The following is an 18,046-nucleotide window of genomic DNA, read 5'->3' as shown; positions in this document are numbered from 1 at the left end:
AATAGCAGCTATGGGGAATCCTAGGAAGGCCTGCTGCTGTGTGTGCCTGGTCTGCATCCATTCTTAAGATTGCAACTTTCTGCACACTGGAGAGTGCAGAGCTCTGTTGAGCTTCTGAGGAAGGGTGCTTAGGACTGAGTTGTACCGTCAGTCCCTTTTCCCTCAGTTACCACATTGAGTAATGTGTTCGTGTTTGGTTTCAAAGGCACATGAGCAGAGTACCAAGTGGCAATACTTCCTCCCAGCAGAGGAGACAAAGATCTTGTGCATTCCTGCATCCCCAACAGCAAATCTGTGGCTTCTGGGTGCAAGGCAGCCATGGAGACAGCTGCTCCAGCCATGCCCAAATAGTACTGCAGCCCTCAACCAGAAACTCGGGAACCATTCCGGAAAAGGAGGACACGTCCCTACCCCACCCCCGGGCACCCCCATTTTTACCTTTAAGAAGCTAGTCTGAGCTGGCCCCTGCTCCCAACTCCCACTGCTATGAGTATTGGTAAAAGCCTCAACCACAGAGATCAAAACCACTGAAATTGTGGACCAACCCAGCTTGGCAACGCTGCAGTGACAGGGAAACCTGTGCCTTTGCCTTTTGAGCCAGCTTCCCAGGAGAATCAGTCCTCGGGGAAGGAGGCTAAGGGAACAATCCTAACGGAGGGGTGGTAAGTAATTCCTCATGGACTTGTTCCCAAGGAGTGGCTGTGGCACTGCATACATTTTGGATGGATGATAAAAAGGGGGGGTAGATCTACAGGAGGGCAGTGAATATTTTTGACAGAGGGCTAGTTTACACTGGCACCAATGTATTATCCGGCAGCCATCTATTTATGGTGAAGCAGAGCTTGAGACCTTGGAGAGCTGCTGCCAGTCAGAGTAGACAGTACGGTGCTTTGTATAGGGGAGGGGATGTCAAGTTGAAATTCCAGGTTTCATTCATCATCATCACCGTTTATTTCTGTAGTGTACTGCACTTTGGCCAATGCCCCACAAGTGGTAAACAAATCAATAGTTTTTGCAACACTAAGAATCCCAGGCACCTGGTCATTGCCAGCTGTTAAAAGTTTGGTGCTGACACCAAGGAATAGTCAATTATTTTCTCAGTTCTGTGCTGGGACCTAGACCCTGACAACTTGGTTGTGGCTCCTAGGAATTAGGAAGGTTTTGATTCCACAAACGCACACACTCCCTGATGCTGGGTGGTGACTGGGTTGGAAGTGTGTGTGGCGCTTGGATGAAACTCTCCTGGCACAGATAGCCCATTTTGTGTCCAGAGCTGAAGACCCCCTGCCTGTCAAAGGAGTAGGTGGGCATGTTCCCTACAGGGAAGGTCAAAGACCAAATGGTTGTAAAGCATTTGAAAGATACAAGTCCACAGTGCATGCTGTTAAAACTGCTGAACTGAAGTCCTTGGTTGCCTCTGCCATGCCTTGGAGTCTTTGAAAGCCAAACGGTTCCACAAGGAAAGGAAGTCAGGGGCTCAGCGGTCCGCGGGAATGTGCTGCAGAGTTGTAGAGATTCAGGTGCCGGATTCGTGGAAGGGGATCAGGAGTGCCACCACGGGTGGGTTACCGCAGCATGAGGGTCTGCAGTTGCTGTGGACTGGCTGGTGTGTATGATTCAGAGGCAATGCCACCACCGCAAGCATCCCTGGGAGGTCAGGAAGAGCAGGAGCAGTCAGTACTGGAACAAGATTACCTGTCAAGAAAGCCATACAGAGGGACTCAGCAACACACAATTGGAGAATCCAGAGCTATGGTAGGGGCCTGTGCAACAACACAGACCCCAGTCTACAGTGCCTCTTTCACCAACAGAGGATCACTTTGTGCCCCTGAGCCTCTCAAGACTTATACGGACCTCCCCAGCATCACCCTGAGCCCTCTAGGCTTCTTGTCAGCAATGCCTCCCCCTGCCTCATCTCTTCCTCTTAAAGAAAGGCAGGTGCCAGACTGGTTGAGGGGCTCCAAGTGAATATACTGTGCTGTCCAACCACTCCTCTTTTAGGCAAGTTGTCAAATAGTAGCCCTGGATGATAGCAGGGAGATGGTTGGGAATACAGTATATGTGAGATTGGCTGCGCGTGGGAAAGGTGACACCACGCCAGCTTGCAGGGGGGAAGCCCAGCCACGAGGCAGTGGCCTCAGACAGTGATGGGTTAGAGGGCAGAACTGTGTACCTCTTGCAGGCCTGCCCTTTCCCCCTCTCTCTCCCCTTCCCAGTACCTTTCTGCCCTTAGTATGGCAGTGCTGTCTCATCACCAGTGTTGAAGTAAGATGCAGTCTGGTAGGCTTTCATATATAGAAGGGGTTGGATTAGATGACCCTTGGGGGTCCCTTCCAACTTACAATTCTATGAAATGTGGAAAGAAATATGCTGTGAGCCACACGTCTGACTGCGTGTAGAGGCGACAAGAAGCAAAGCTTAGAGCTTCTTGAAGGCTGCAGGGGTGGGGGTGGGGGTTCAAGGTCTCTGCCCTTGGGGATTGTATGCAAGGAAGCTGATCTACCACATTGCAGGAGGCACCAGCTGTTTGCCTCCACTTGTGCTCTGCTTGTGTATCTGAAAATAAAGCAAGAGTTGCAAATATTCCATAAGTCTTGGAATATTTGGTGTTGTCTCTTGGAGCTTCTCACCCCTTGGCAAGGAAGTGAGCAGCTCAGAACAAACTAAGTCAGGCCATTGCTCCACCAAGCCCAGGACCTCTTACTCCAATTGACAACCGCTCTCCCAAGGTTTCAGCTAATGAGGTCTTCCTCAGTCCTGCTACCCAATATCTTAGAGACTGAACCAGTGACCTGCATACAAAGCATAATCCCCAGTTCCAAGCTATGGATTCATCCCCATCCAAAAAGAAACTGTACCCGTGGTCACGGATGATGGGAATTGTAGTCCCAAAACAGCTGGGGGGCCGAGTTTGGCTATCACTGCTCTAGCTAGACTGGGTGGCTCTTTTGCATCGGCTTCAGGTTTTGTGGGAATAGTGTTGTGAAATTGTGGAGGTGGGGCAGTGGGATGGGAGCTGTGGAAGCAGCACTGGTTATTGCATAAGTGAGACCACCTTTACCTTCTCCCCCCGACTCGATAGGGGTCCTTCCATGTCAGCTTTGAGGTGCACAGGAGGGGCAGCATAAGGGAGGCGGCAATGCATCTGTCCACACTGTACCTGACCTGTGAATGAGACGGCAGCTTCGAGCCTTATTCTTTTGTGATCAAACAAAAAGTATTGCTGGTGTGCTTTTGAGAGTTTCGTGCCCCTTGGCTTCACAAGTGGAGGGCAAGGAGAGGAAGTCACAGGGCATGAGAAACACCAGTTACAAAAATATTGGTTTTAAGGAGAAAGCAAGAAGACACTGTGAAGTATTCTGTTCTCGGAAGGTTAGTATCCCAATTCTCCCAAAATATTTATCTCAAAGTACTGGGTGAGTCTTTTAAAAGCCCCTTTTAAAAGACTCACCCTGTATTTGTGCACCAAATAGGGTTACAGTAGCCAAACTTGAGTCTCTGCAAGTGATCTTTCCCACCCACCACCCACCTCAGTACCTCAATCTGCTGCATGTTCTGGTAACTGGTACTCCAGTCCCAGCTGATGCTATCTCCCCACACCATTGCGCACATGTGCAGTGTCCCAAAGACACAAGGATGGCCCCACTGCAGCTGCCACATGTGAGAGGTCATGAAAGGCAGGTAACAGAGAGCCCCTTGAGTTGCACCTGTGCTTAGTTGTGTGAGACTGGAGCAGGATTTCAGATCTCTGTGAGGAGCAACGCAAGCCTTATGGAAACCCAAGAAGCAAATTGGGGGGGATTCATCCTCAGGAAAGGCACCTCCCTCCACATTTAAATTCCATCCTTTTGACAGGGTCAGTTGGTTTGTTTCATGGAGAGATTCTTGGTCACTCAACACCTTGGATCACAATAATCGTCTGTACACTTCTTCACAACTCCATCCCAATTTATTCAGTGGGGCTCCTTACCTAGTCTAGGGGTGGATAATCTTTTTCTCTCTCAAGATTCACACTCTCTTTGGAGTGAGCTCAGCAGGTTGAGGAGACCCTCTTTGCCAAGAGATGTGACCCATGAGTGAGAGCCAAGAGGCTGTCAGAAGAAGGAGCTACAGTACTGATACCACCATGTAAGAACCTAAGGAGAGCCCCGATGGATCAGGCCAAAGTGGGCCCCTCTAGTCCAGCCTCCTGTTCTCACAGTGGCCACCCAGATGCCTGTGGGAAGTCTGCAAGCAGGGCCCGAGCACAAGAGCACTTTCTCCCCTCCTGTGGAGGCTGAGCCAAGCCATGACGGCTAGTAACCGTTGACAGTCCTCTCCTCCTCCTCCACGAATCTGCCTGATCCTCTTTTAAAGCCTTCCAGGTTAGTGGCCACCACTGCCTCCTGTGGGAGGGAGTTCCGCAGTTGGACTATGCGCTGTGCAAAGGAGTCCTTTCTTTTATCCATCCTGAATCTTCCAGCAGCTTAGAGATATTTTATGTATTAAGTAGTATAGATATATGGGCTAAAATAAATCAATCTGTTGGGGGTTGTGGACCATAGGCTGACACTGGTGAGGACCTAGGGCAGGCATAGCCCTCCAGATGTTTGGGACTACAATTCCCATCATCCCTGACCACTGGTCCTGTTAGCTAGGGGTGGTGGGAATTGAAGTCCCAAACATCTGGAGGGCCGGAGTTTGCCTATGCCTGACCTAGGGTCCACTGGTGGCTGGGGTCAGAGGCAGAAGGGGGCAGCTCTTTCTCTCTCTCTCTCTCTCCCTCCCTCTCCCTCTCCCTCTCCCTCTCCCTCTCTCTCCCCTCCCTTTTTCCGTACTTGCCACCCATATGAAATGAATCTGAGCGCCCTGTGAAATAAGGCCATGGCTAACAGGGGCTGGAGGTTACCCACCCCCCTAGCACATGTGTTTAGGATTGCAGCCCTAATGTTTCAGGTGTGTCACCTGCACTACCTTGCAGCATAGGTCAGTACTGATACCCCCATCATGCAAACTGGATTGAGGCCGAGAGAGAGAAAGAGAGAGAGAGGGTGGGGGGTTTGCCTGGCTATCCTTGCAGTGATGAGACTTGAACCTAATGCATGCTACGTCAGCTTTCTCAGCCGCTACGCTGTTTTTAAGCGTGGCTGTCAACACTTACTTTCTATGTAGCTGTGGAGCGTCACCATCCTGGCCCGCTCAGGAGTGCTGAAGGGGGAATAGTGGATGTCGTCAGGCAACACCGAAGGGATGCGGGACTGGGAGCCTCCAGATGGGGGCACCGTGTGTTGGGGCGTGTGCTTTTTATGGCGCGCTCTGCAGTTCTGAAACCAGACCTGGAATGCAAGAGGCGTTTTGAGAGGGAGCCACAGCTGTGTTGATTTAAAAGAAAAAAAACTTGCTAAGTTTTACTCGAGAGTAGATCTGTTGAATTCAATGAACATGGCCCATTAAGTCCAGTAGGTCTGCTCTTAGTAAGACTTAGTTGAATACCACTCCTTGTGCTTCGGTTTCACCCTGGTTGAGAATACATCAGAGGAAAACAGAAGCAACATGATGTCTGCATAAAAATATATACCATGGATGGGCAAAAGAGGGGTCTTGGGGAGCAGTCAGGTTGGTAGCAAAAAGGATGTCTGCAAGATGGAATCATAGAACTGTAGAGTTGGAAGGGGCCCAAAGAGTCATCTAGCCCACCCCCAGGAGTGCCATATGACAGCAAGGCTACCGGAGAGAGGAAGTAACCCAGGCAGGGAGTTCATCTCTTTCTGTGATGTCTCTGTTTCAGAATGGGTATCATCCACAGTCACCACAGCCATTGCCAGAGTGTCTTACTGCACACCCACTTCAAGTCAATTCAACATTATTTTGTGAGTAATAAATCAGACATTTTAGCATCTCGTTCCTCCTTCACTGCCCTTCATCCTTGTTTGTTGAGTAGAGCATTCCGTGGGTATTTTACAGTCTCCCCTCCCTCCCCCTTCAAGCCAATTCAGAATTTTGGGAAAGGTTGCAGTACAGCTTACCCGGAATGGCATTATTCATACTGCTGGAGAGGGTCATGTTTTTGAATGCACCCTTGTTGTTTAAAATACATGCACACACCCTGCATTTGGAAACTTAGCTCTTTAGGGGGAAAGCCCCCCCCCCTGCCATGCTAGAATCCTCTGCACAAACAGTTCTTGCCATGGGAAGCATTAAAATATTTCCCAGTCCTGAGAGTTTATGATTAAGAAAGCACTCCATGCTTTTCCTTAACATTTGCACTAGCTCTCCCTCAAACCTGCATTGCAGGGGGTTGGACTAGATGGGCCTTTGGGTTCCTTCCAACTCTATGGTCCTATGAAACTGCTAGCTTCCCTGTACCTTTTCCTTCCACAGTCCTTTGCAATGCTCTGCAGGGGCAATTTCCTCCACCCCACCCTGCTCCTTTTGGTTCCCTTACAGCATCTCGGTTTCTGGGTAATATTCTGAGACTGTCACCTCCGTGGAATGTTTGCAAACCCCACCCGACCACCCCACCCACCCACAATTCAGGGAACCAAACAAAAAACAGGGTCTGAGATGCCCATAGCACCTGGTTGCAAAGCTTCCGTAGGCATCCTGCGGGTTGGCATAAGAGACCAAGGAGCTCGGCTAGATGGATCTTTTGGTCTGATGCAGACGGGTGGTTTGGGTGGCCCAGAGGGCAAGTCCTTTTGGCCACCAGTGCTGCGCTCAGAACCTCACCTGAATCACTCTCCTGCTCAGCCCTGTCATGTCTGCCAGCTTTTGAAGGGTCTGCGCATCTGGGTTGTTGTCCTGAGCGAATTGTGCTTGCATGACCTAAGAGGAGGACAATACTCAAGAGTAACCCAGGCATGATGCCAGCATCCTCCTCTTCCTGCATCCCACTACCACTCTTGAGAGAGCCCACCCGGCTCTCTACCTGTAGCTGCTCTGCTGTGAAGGATGTCCGCGCTCTCTTTGCTGGCTTTGGCTGGCTGTCTTGCTCAGATGGGACCGCCCCTTCCAGTGTAATGCCATTGCCTGCAAGAGAACAAAGGGTGAATGGTGCGTATTGACTGAACGCTGGTCTTCAGCTGGTGGGTCAGGACCCACTAGTACAGGAGTTCCCAAACTTTTCAAGGCCTCCCCCCCCCCCCCGGTTCCACAAGCTCATCCCCAGTGCCCCCCTTCTGCACCCTACAAAAAAACATTTTTCAGAATAGCCATTTGCACAATCCAAGTAAGGAAGATAATAACACAATAGAAGTCAAAACTGTAATGATTAATTGCACATTTATTCAAAGTCATTCGGCACAATGGATGAACTTGATCCGGTGATGTCAGCTTTTCAAAGTCTGATAGTCATTTACACCTCCAGTGCCCCCTGCCACCCCCTTGTGTCTTAGCACACACATGTGTGTGCGCACACACACACACACACACAGGTAATCCCACCGCCCACTTTGGGAACCACTGCACTAGTGGGCTGAGACCTGATATAAAGCAGGCGGCAACAGGAGCACTACCACTGTGCAATTATATGGTGAAATGTTAAGAAGTGGATCCCAAAATGCATGTTTGGGTTAAAAGTGGGTCCTGGGTCTGAAAAGCTTTAAGGTACCTGGACAAAGCTATATGTGTGTCCTTCGAGCATTTCTCTCAGCCTGAGCTTGTTCATGAGGACTAGGCCCTTGATTGGGAAATGTGTGCATCTTTACCAACTCCTACACTGCTAACTGTTCTGGGCACATTTCAAAGTACTGGTGATCCATTGTGGTTTTATAATTTGTTTTTTTTCTTCTTCTTATATTTTATTGCATTTATATTCTACCTTTTTCCTCCAAGGAGCTTAAGGTGGTGTACATGGTCCCTACCTTCTCATTTAATCCCCACAACAACCCTGTGAGGTAGGTTGGGCTGAGACACAGTGACTGGTCCCCAAGGTCACCGAGTGAGCTCCATGGCTGAGTGAGGATTTGAACCCAGGTCTCTTCCAGGTCCTAGTCCAACACTCTTAACCACAGCCCTAAATGGGTATATATATATATATATATAGATGGATCTGGAGCAGGTGATGGCTGGAAAATTTGGATGAGAATATGTGGAATATCTACCTACCACATATTCTCACCCAAATTTGCCAGTCATCACCAGATCCTACCACCACCTAAAAGACCTAGGATAATTAGACCATCCAGTTCCCTCCCCTCCACCACCAGCACCCCACCAGTCATTTATTTGGGCATTTCCTCCTCATTTTCCCCTATCGCAGCTACAACAGCTTTAATGAGAGAAACAGAAGTGGAGAAAGGATATCCTTGCTGCCCCAGTCTGCATGGGTGATTCTTTTCCACCCAGCGTCAGTTTGTTAATGAAAGCCAGGTCCAGCTCAAATTGTTGGCCCGTTTCCCAATATTCAGGACAAGATGGCGGGTTGCCGAGAACACAGCACCCCCACATCAGCTGCTATCAAGCACAAGCTCTCCTCAACTTTATGCTTTCTCTGGGGTCCTAGTCACTAAGCTCCTCTTTTATGTCCAACAGCTCATAATCCCTTGCAGGCTCTGTATTGTTCCTCCACCTTCACTGGTCAGATCAACCTTTCACTTTCCTCACAGAAGCTGCACTGTTGATTAGCATTCCACAACTGCCCGTCCACACATAGGATGCTCAAGAATATTCTGTGCCAAGGACACCCACAAAAAGAGAGAGAAAGCCACTGTTTCAGAACCCACAGGCATAAGTCACATTGGGGGCTGCTACAACAACAACAACAACAACAACAACAACAACAACAACATTTTTATACCACCCTTTATCTGATGATCAGACAAAAATACACAACACAGTAACAAGCAAAAACAATACCCCCCCCCACTCCTACAGACACACTGTTTAAAAGGCTATAGATTGTTTAATTAGCCAAAGGTCTGGGAGAAGACGAATGTTTTTGCTTGGCAACTAAATATCTGTAATAAAGGAGCCAGGCAAACCTTCCTAGGGAGAGCATTCCACAAGTGGGGAGCCACTGCAGAAAAGGCCCATTCTCATGTCGCCACCCTCCAGACCTCTCATGGAGGAGGCACACCAAGAAGGGTCTCAGATGATGATCGTAGGGTCTGGGTCAGTTCATACGTGGAGAAGCGGTTCTTGAGGTATTGTGGTCCTGAGCTGTTTAAGGCTTTGTAGGTCAAAACCATCACTTTGGATTGGGCCCAGAAACTGATTGGCAGCCAGCGCAGTCAGGACAGGTTTGGAGGTCATGTGCTCAAACCACCTTGCCCACAGTGAGCACATTTATTCTGTGGCTCTTGCAGCCACCAGCTCCAGGGTCACACAAGGGTTAACTCCTATGTTTAGCCATATCTTCTGAGTGGTGACAGGGACTCGAGTCTTACCGCAGACGAGACTCTAGCAACTGTGGGAACCCTTCAGCAGCTTTGGCCAGGCATTCCCTCACCCTCCGAGATATTCAGTTTGGAGGCAAGATTTGGGATGTGATTATCTTGGCCCCAGTTGAAGGAATTTTCTTCCTTTTTAACAGTTTGACTCGTTGTTGCGGGATGATTAATGGGGCTCAGATTCAGCAACATGTGTTTATTTTCCATTCCCCAGAAAAGCCTCGCAACACAGGCGAAATCGCTTTGTGATTCCCAGAGGAAACGTACATGCCAAATGGAATTGCCGCTTATGCTTTTCGTGTCCCCTCCCTGGAGCAAGCAGGAAGGGACACCCCACCCACAGCTGCCACCTGGCCTCTGCCCACCATCTGCCCTCAAGGCTGACATCTCCCTCTTCTGGGAATCGGCATCCTGAGCCACAGGAAGGGCTGGGAGGGCAGGGCAGGGCCTACCCTGGGCAGAGAGGCAGGCAGCGGGAGGCACAAATGACACCTTGAAACTGGGAGGGCTTTGCTTCAGATGTCTAGAGACGAATGCCAAAGTAGTGACTGCATCAAGTTGGGACTTCAGTTCAGCAAGTTGAGCCAGCAGAGGAGCAGGGAGGGGGTTGTGATGCAGGCAGGGCTTTGTACTAATCTGTGGCACAACAAAACTTGGAATACTAAAAAAAAAGACTATTGTAGAGTTGGACAAAAAAGGGGGCAACAAAAATTATCAAGGGACCGGAAGAGCAACTCCTCACGATGAGGAAAAGTAACAACATTTGAGGCTTGTATACAAAGTTATGCACAGGGTGGGGAAAGTGGACTGAGAGATGCATTTTGTCCGTCTCTCAGATTACTAGAAACAAGCTGGATGGCCTGTTCCATAGAATGGAATGCTGGGCGTTTGGGGGCAGAAAGTGCTTTTTCGCATAGGTAAAAGTAAAGGGACTCCTCCTCTGGGGTTGCAGCGCTCATCTCGCTTTATTGGGTGAGGGAGCCAGCGTTTGTCCGCAGACAGTTTTTCCAGGTCATGTGGTCAGCTTGCCTAAGCCGCTTCTGGCAAACCAAAGCAACACACGGAAATGCCATTTACCTTCCCGCTGTAGTGGTACCTATTTATCTAGTTGCACTTTGAGGTGCTTTTGAACTGCTAGGTTGGCAGGAGCAGGGACCAAGCAACGGGAGCTCATCCCATCGCGGGGATTCGAACTGCAGACCTTCTGATCGGCAATCCCTAGGCTCTGTGGCATAGCTGTCAAGTTTTCCCTTTTTTTAAGGGAAATTCCCTTATGCTGAATAGGCTTCCTCGCGAGAAAAGGGAAAACTTGACAGCTATGCTCTGTGGTTTAGACCACAGCGCCACCCACGTCCCTGCTTTTTCGCATAGCACACAGTTAAACTATGGAACTTGCTGGTGACCACACAACTTGGATTGCTTGAAAAGAGGATTAGACAAATTAGTAGAGAGACACAAGCCAGACACAAATGCATTAGCACACACACACACACACACACACACACACACCCTGTTGCTTCTCAGCCACTAGTATACAGAGGCAGACTGCGTCTGGACATGGAGGTTCAATTTAGCCACCATACCTAATAATAGCCACTGACATCTGTCCTCCTTGATTTATTGAATCCCCTTTTGAAGCAAAGAAGGAGTTCCTTTCCAGCTCCCAGATGAAATTACCCATTAGTCCTTCAGCAGGAGTAAAAACAACAAACCAACTTCCCCTCCCCCCCAACCCCCAAAACAAAAAAATATATATTTCAATTGGGGGGGGGTATCCCAAATATCATTAGTGTCTAAGAAGACAGAGTTTACTAGAAATGGGGGCCAGCAAAACCTTTGTCATTTCTACACCACCAGACATTTTGGGCCAAACATGGCAGGAGACAAAAAGAGGGAAAACCCAAACAGAACAGGCCACACACGCACACACCCACCCTGCTCCATGGCAGGGAAATAATCTGAATTCTTGCCAATCTGCTGTTCTTAAACCACCACAGAATTCAAGTGGAATGCCTCACCTTGCCCCTGTATGTGACTCTCATCATGTCTGAACCTGGCAACCTCTAAGAAAAAGATGCCTGCAGCTTTGTTGCTTGCTATGGGGCAGCCCCTGTTGTTGTTTAGTCGTTTAGTCGTGTCCGACTCTTGGTGACCCCACGGACCATAGCACGCCAGGCACTCCTGTCTTGCACTGCCTCCCGCAGTTTGGCCAAACTCATGTTCGTAGCTTCGAGAACACTGTCCAACCATCTCATCCTCTGTCGTCCCCTTCTCCTTGTGCCCTCCATCTTTCCCAACATCAGGGTCTTTTCCAGGGAGTCTCCTCTTCTCGTGAGGTGGCCAAAGTATTGGAGCCTCAGCTTCAGGATCTGTCCTTCCAGTGAGCACTCAGGGCTGATTTCCTTCAGAATGGAGAGGTTTGATCTTCTTGCAGTCCATGGGACTCTCAAGAGTCTCTTCCAGCACCAGAATTCAAAAGCATCAATTCTTCGGCGATCAGCCTTCTTTATGGTCCAGCTCTCACTTCCATACATCACTACTGGGAAAACCATAGCTTTAACTATACGGACCTTTGTCGGCAAGGTGATGTCTCTGCTTTTGAAGATGCTGTCTAGGTTTGTCATTGCTTTTCTCCCGAGAAGCAGGCGTCTTTTAATTTCGTGACTGCTGTCACCATCTGCAGCAGTCACGGAAGGGGCAGCCCCTACTAGGCAAGATAGGAGAGCTGCCTCCATTTATACAGCCAGGGCCTGATGCTGACCTGTGTGCCAAACCTATTTGATCCCCAAAACTCAGGGGAATGGCACCAACCTCTCATTAGTAGGGTGTGTTCAAATAGCTGCCTTAGAGCGCAAATTCTTGCATGTCCCTCTGATGCTCTTTTCCCCCTCAGTTGTTCACACCAGCATGGCCTCCTTAGTGTCAGTATCATTACTGTTCGTGTACATTCCAGGGGTGGTGTTGATGGGTGGGGATGCCTTTACTCTCTGCAGGGGTCTCCACGCCTTGGCTAGAGATAGATTAGAAGCAGCTTCAGGACTCCAATTGGTGTGAAGCTGATTTACATAATCATAGAACTACATAGTTAGAAGGGGTCCTCGAGGGCCATCTAGCTCAGGGGTCAGCAAACTTTTTCAGCAGGGGGCCGGTCCACTGTCCCTCAGACCTTGGGGGGGGGCAGACTATATTTTGGAGGGGGGAAATGAACGAATTCCTATACCCCACAAATAACCCAGAGATGCATTTTAAATAAAAGGACACATTCTAACCATGCAAAAACATGCTGATTCCTGGACCATCCGCGGGCCGGATTTAGAAGACGATTGGGCCGCATCCAGCCCCCGGGCCTTAGTTTGCCTACCCATGATCTAGCTCAATCCTCTGCATGCAGGAATCACACCTAAAGAATCCATGACAGGTGGGCATCCAACCTTTGCTTAGAAACCTCCAATGAAGGAGAGTCCCCCACCTTCCAAGGGAGTCTGTTCCACTCTTGAACAGCTCTAATCTTCCTATTGTTTAGTCAGAATCTCCTTTCTTGCTGTTCCAATCCATTGGTTTGGGTCATACCCTCCAGAGCAGCAGAAAACAAGCTTGCTCCATCTTCCATGCGGCAGCCCTTCAAATATTTGAGACCCAACCGCATCAAATAGCAGCATCTCATAACAAAGTACAGGATACAGATGCATTTATAATGTCGTGTGAAGGCAGAGTAAAAACCCAATTGCGTGCCCAGTAAACAGGATTGTGAGCACAGCCTTACTCTTTGTTTCTTAACCTGTAAGGTAAGTCACTCAGATCCCCCTTCTGCAAACAAGAGGTTGAAAGTCAAGGCAGATCCCTTTTTGCTTGAGCAAGGTCACCCAGCAAGCTTCCCTAGCTCAGAAAGCGCCTGAACCCGGGTCCAAGTCTAAGCCGCTAACAAGCCGCTGGACCACACTAGCCCAGGACATGCCACAAATGAGCGACTCAGACACCCACCCCCTTCCCCAGCTCACTCCTGCATCTTGGTTTGATTTTGTTTTCATCTCCTCGCTTAAACCTTGTAAACAGAAACACAGATTATTTTCGTTTTGAGATCTCTCCCCTTCTCTGAAATCGTTTCCATCTGCAGCCCAAGATGGCCTGTTACATACGCCTCCCCCCCCCCCCGCACCAGTCTCATGTTTGCTCAGAAAAGAAAAATCAGACAACTTCTTAGCACTTGGGCAAAGTTTTATCTTTTGGGAATCACACACACATTAATTTGGAGGAGGAGGAAAGCACCCGGGCTGAAGAGGACCACGTGGGACCCTCGTTGAGTGCTGTTCTCTTTCCCCCTTTGTTCAAAGACCTGAAAATCCACTGCCTTGAAGAAGGGAAATGTGGGGGTCCTGAGAAGCCCATGTGCATATTCCCAAAACATCTGGTCCCCCATATGATGTTGGGTTCTTGTATCCAGCACAGAATCTCCTCTAATAATGATTTAAGAACAAACAGAACACAGGCTCTATGTTCGTATTATCAGTACTGTATTCAAAGTTGATGATGCAGAACTACTATGGTATGTAAAACTCTTATTAAATGCTTGTTGGCTGTGGATAGATTGTTACCGAGCGATGGAGAAATAAGTCACACTTTTCCCTTCATATTTCGTTTCAGAAGACCCTACATATTTCAATTTCAGAAACGCTGGCTCATTCAATGCGTATTTCACCAGACATCGCCAAGCCAATTGACTCTGCTGCCATGTGGTGGATGTTTTTGATGTACATTAAAAAACAAAGTCATCACCAGCAGGTTCCCACCAAATTTGGCTTCATTTGGTAATGATTACATACCTATATCCATTATTACTAGTCCTCTCCATTCTGCAAGAACAATATTATTATTTTCTTGTCTTACTTTCGATTTAACCTCTTCATGTTCCACTGCCATATCCAACTATCTATAATAGCAAGTCACCACCTGCCTCTGTGTTTTGTTGAAAAATATTTTGATTACTTAATGAAGTTCACACACACACACACACACACACACAAATTGGAAATGACTGCATAAGCAGGTTCTGTGCAGCCACAGATTCATAGGCAATTCTGCACAATCCACAACCATACCATCTCATGTTCATGTTCTCTCTTTGTTGTGAGACAATCATCCATGGATATTGCTGTCAATCACAAGGCATGGCCAAGACTGGTGTGAGATGCTTTGTTAAAAAACATTGCTCTCTCTAACTAGATCATAAATGTTAAGATTGGTTAAAAGGAAGAGGCAAGGAGGTCACTTGGTGGTTATTTAAAACCACCATGATAGAAGCTTGGATGAAATGTGCACCGTGGATTATGGTAAGAAAGATGGAACCAATCCAAAAGAATGCCAGAGTGGTTAAAAAGCAGGGTCGATAAAGCTATAAAAGGCAAATGAGCTTGCTTTAGGAAGTGTAAGTCTTGTCCAAATAGGGAGAAGCACATACTTTGATGATACAAATGAATGTTGAGGTAATAAGGCAACTTCTGAGAAGTGGGAAAGCTAGAAAATCCATTGCATTGAGCACAAGGCTCTGTACATACAGTGGTACCTCTACTTACGAATTTAATGCGTTCCGAATGCACATTTGTAAGTCTAAAAAAAATTGTAAGTTGAATCCCATAGGAATGCATTGGGAGAAAAAATTCGTAAGTCAAAGCAATCCTATCTAAAAATTTGTAAGTAGAAAAAAGCCTATCTAAACCGCATCCAAGATGGCGGATGGAGCTCCATTCGTAAGTAGAAATATTCGTAAGTAGAGTTATTCGTAAGTAGAGGTACCACTGTACACAGATATCAGCTGTGTGTACTTCAAATACCTACAGATCTAGTGTCCAAGCACAGAATCCAGATCTAAAGAGTATATTGCTATAAACAGTAAAAAATGTATGCAAATCAGAGGCAGGGGAGCAGCTGGGACGACTGTTTACAAAGATGTGAAAGTCTTACTGAAAGATAATAAGGAGTTGACAGAGGAGATGAGTGAATTTACATTTATCTTCACTGTAGAAGAGGGGCAAGCAGGCTTTAGGCTTATCAGACTTACTTTGCATTTTTCTTTACTAGAAACTCAAGATCTAGTGGAAAAGACATATTAGTTTGAATGAAAAAACAGGATGCCTCAGAGCATACTTTAAGCCTAGCAATTTGTTTTCAGTACTGGAACTAAACTAAACTGGAACAATCCATTCACAAAAAAATCCAATTCTGGTCATGACAATTTGCTCCTTAAGGAGGATAGAGCACACTTAGTTGTTGCTACACATTAAACAATTGGGAGCCAGAAGCTGTTTGACAGCTCAGTTGGTAGAGCATGAAACTCAATCTCAGGGTTGTGGGTTCCAGCCCCATGTTGGGCAAAAAGAATATAAGAAGAACTTGCTGGATAAGGCCACAGGGGCCCCATCTAGTCCAGCACCCTGTTCTCACAGTGGCCAAGCAGATGTCCCAGTACGAAACCAGCAAGCAGGACCTGAGCACAAGAGCCACACCCTCCCCCTCCTGTGGTTTCTAGCATCTGGTATTGAGAAGCATTGCTGCCTCCAACTGTGGAGGCAGGACATAGTAAAAATGGCTAGTAGCCTTTGATAGCCCTCTCCTCCTCTTCCTCCGTTAACTTGTCCAATCCTCTTTTAAAGACATCCAAGTCGGTGGCCATCACTGCCTCCTGTGGGAGGGAGTTCCATAGTTTGTTTGCATGAGGAGGACACTATTTTATCCTTCCTTCATTAGATGTCCATGAGTTCTAGAGTGGATAAGAGTACAGGTCCTCTTCTGGTTGGGTGACTAATTAAAGAACAGAGAAGAAGAGAGGAGGAATAAATGGGTAGTTCTCAGTTGCAGTGGAGGATGCCAAGCAGTGGGGTTCCCCAAAGATCTGCATGGAGCTCCAAAAGAGTATCTCCGAATTGAGTGGGTGGGCAAAAAAAGGGAAAAGAGAGTTCAATGTAAGCAAACAGCAGCTGATGCACAAACCCTAACCTCACATATTATGCACCAACAGAGTCTGAGCTGATGATGACTGGGAACCTCAGTGGTGGGGTCTCCTTCATTGGAGGTTTTTAAGCAGAGGTTGGAGGGACATCTGCCAAGGATTCTTGAACTGTGATTCTTGCGTTGCAGGGGGTTGGACTAGATGACCCTTAGGGTCCCTTCAAAATCTGCAGTTCTATGATTCTATGGTAGCTTGGTGAAAATGTTGACTTGGTGTGTGGCAAGCAACTGTGAAAAGATGACTCCCCTTCTGAGGAGCCAGTCAGAAAGGGGTTGAAAATAATTTCAAATGCTGAAATATTGTGCTGTGGCTTATTTCGGAATGTCATGTTTTTGCTGCCTTTCTCAAAACCGTTTTGTAAAGCTGTCAGAGGGCAACTAAAATGATCAAGGGGCTGGAGCAACTCTCCTATGAGGAAGGGCTACTAGGATTGGAGTATTTTAATTTAGCGGGGAATTGAAAGGAAGTGCATGAGAGAGGTGAATAAAATTATTGATAGTGTAGAAAGAAATATATTCATTCCCCTTCACCTTTCATAGAAAATAGGAATCCCTCTTACACTGCGTCAAACAATCTAGTTCAGTATTGTCTACAGGTCAGCAGTAGTTATTCAGACAGGGAACTCTCAAGCCCTATCTGGAGACGCCAGCTACCACCCTAAACTCAGAGGTGTCTACTGAAATGGGTTGGCAAAAAAAATCAGAACAACCTAAATAAATCCACACAGTGGATAATTAACAATATTAGATCGTGGTCATTGCCTTAGATGGCTTTATAAGTGGGCCAGAGAAGTTCATGGAGGAGGTCTATCAGTGGCTGCTAGCCATTGCAGGTAAATGTGCTCCAGGTACAGCCCTGAAAGCCAGCTGGTAGGAGGGAATCAATAAGGAGGGTTGTAGGCCTTTGTGCCCCACTTCTGGGCTTCCTGAATGCACATCTGTTTGGCCACTGTTGGAAACTTGATGGCGGACCAGATGGGCTTTTGGTCTGATGCCACAAATGGCTCTTCTGGTGTTTTTTATGACAAGCATATAAATATCATGCTATGTTTATACTGTGCCTTTAAAAGTGTGGCATGAATTAGTAGCAACCGTCCCACAGCAGAGGTAGCTGAGGCTCTAGGCATGTCTCCCAATTCTGACACTTTGTGAGTTTGCAACTCGAAGCTGTTGAGAAGGATGGCTCCTCTGCAGTGTTCACCAGAGCGTCTCAGAAATGAAGGACTTCCATTGGAAAGCCTTGCTGCGGGCCAGGGGAGGTTGCCTGCAGTTTGCCAGAGACTGATTTGACTGGTCGCAGCGCAAGTGGGACTCATTGGTAGGCTCAGGGCCGGATTTAAGTTAGATGAGGCCCCTCAGCTACTGAAGGTAATGGGGCCTTTTATATGTCACAGTCCAGCTGTCCTTTGTCAACAACAAATTGTCGCTGTTTTTTGTCTTGAATATATGGTAATTGATGGACCTAATAGGTATCTCAAGCCATTTGCACATAACAAAATATGCATTTTATCAAAGTAATTGTTGAACTGAAATACAATTAAGAAGAAGTATATTAATAGTGGAATACAATTAAGAATGTTAATAGTGAAATAATTATTAAGCTCTAAATGTATGTAGGTTTTATTTTATTTGTTTTTTATCTCATATTTTGGAAATGCACATCCAGTTTTTCCCCT

At 47.4% G+C, this 18,046-nt stretch overlaps 1 protein-coding gene across 1 annotated transcript in view; it reads right to left on the bottom strand.

Moving 5' to 3' along the window:
• Positions 1-927: 927 nt before the first annotated feature.
• Positions 928-18,046, bottom strand: part of LHX6 (LIM homeobox 6) — a 32,825-nt gene continuing 15,706 nt past the window's right edge. Inside the window, exons 5-9 of the mRNA XM_060270251.2 lie at positions 6,908-7,008; positions 6,709-6,804; positions 5,141-5,315; positions 3,062-3,165; positions 928-1,695 (exon numbers count right to left, since the gene is read on the bottom strand). Coding sequence (XP_060126234.1) covers positions 1,675-1,695; positions 3,062-3,165; positions 5,141-5,315; positions 6,709-6,804; positions 6,908-7,008 — 497 coding nt within the window. The 3' untranslated portion in view covers positions 928-1,674. The remainder of the gene's footprint in view (positions 1,696-3,061; positions 3,166-5,140; positions 5,316-6,708; positions 6,805-6,907; positions 7,009-18,046) is intronic.

This window comes from Zootoca vivipara, chromosome Z2, assembly GCF_965207765.1.
Source record: "Zootoca vivipara chromosome Z2, rZooViv2.hap1.1, whole genome shotgun sequence".
Lineage (NCBI taxonomy): Eukaryota > Metazoa > Chordata > Lepidosauria > Squamata > Lacertidae > Zootoca > Zootoca vivipara.
This window is presented reverse-complemented; position numbering and strand designations above follow the sequence as displayed.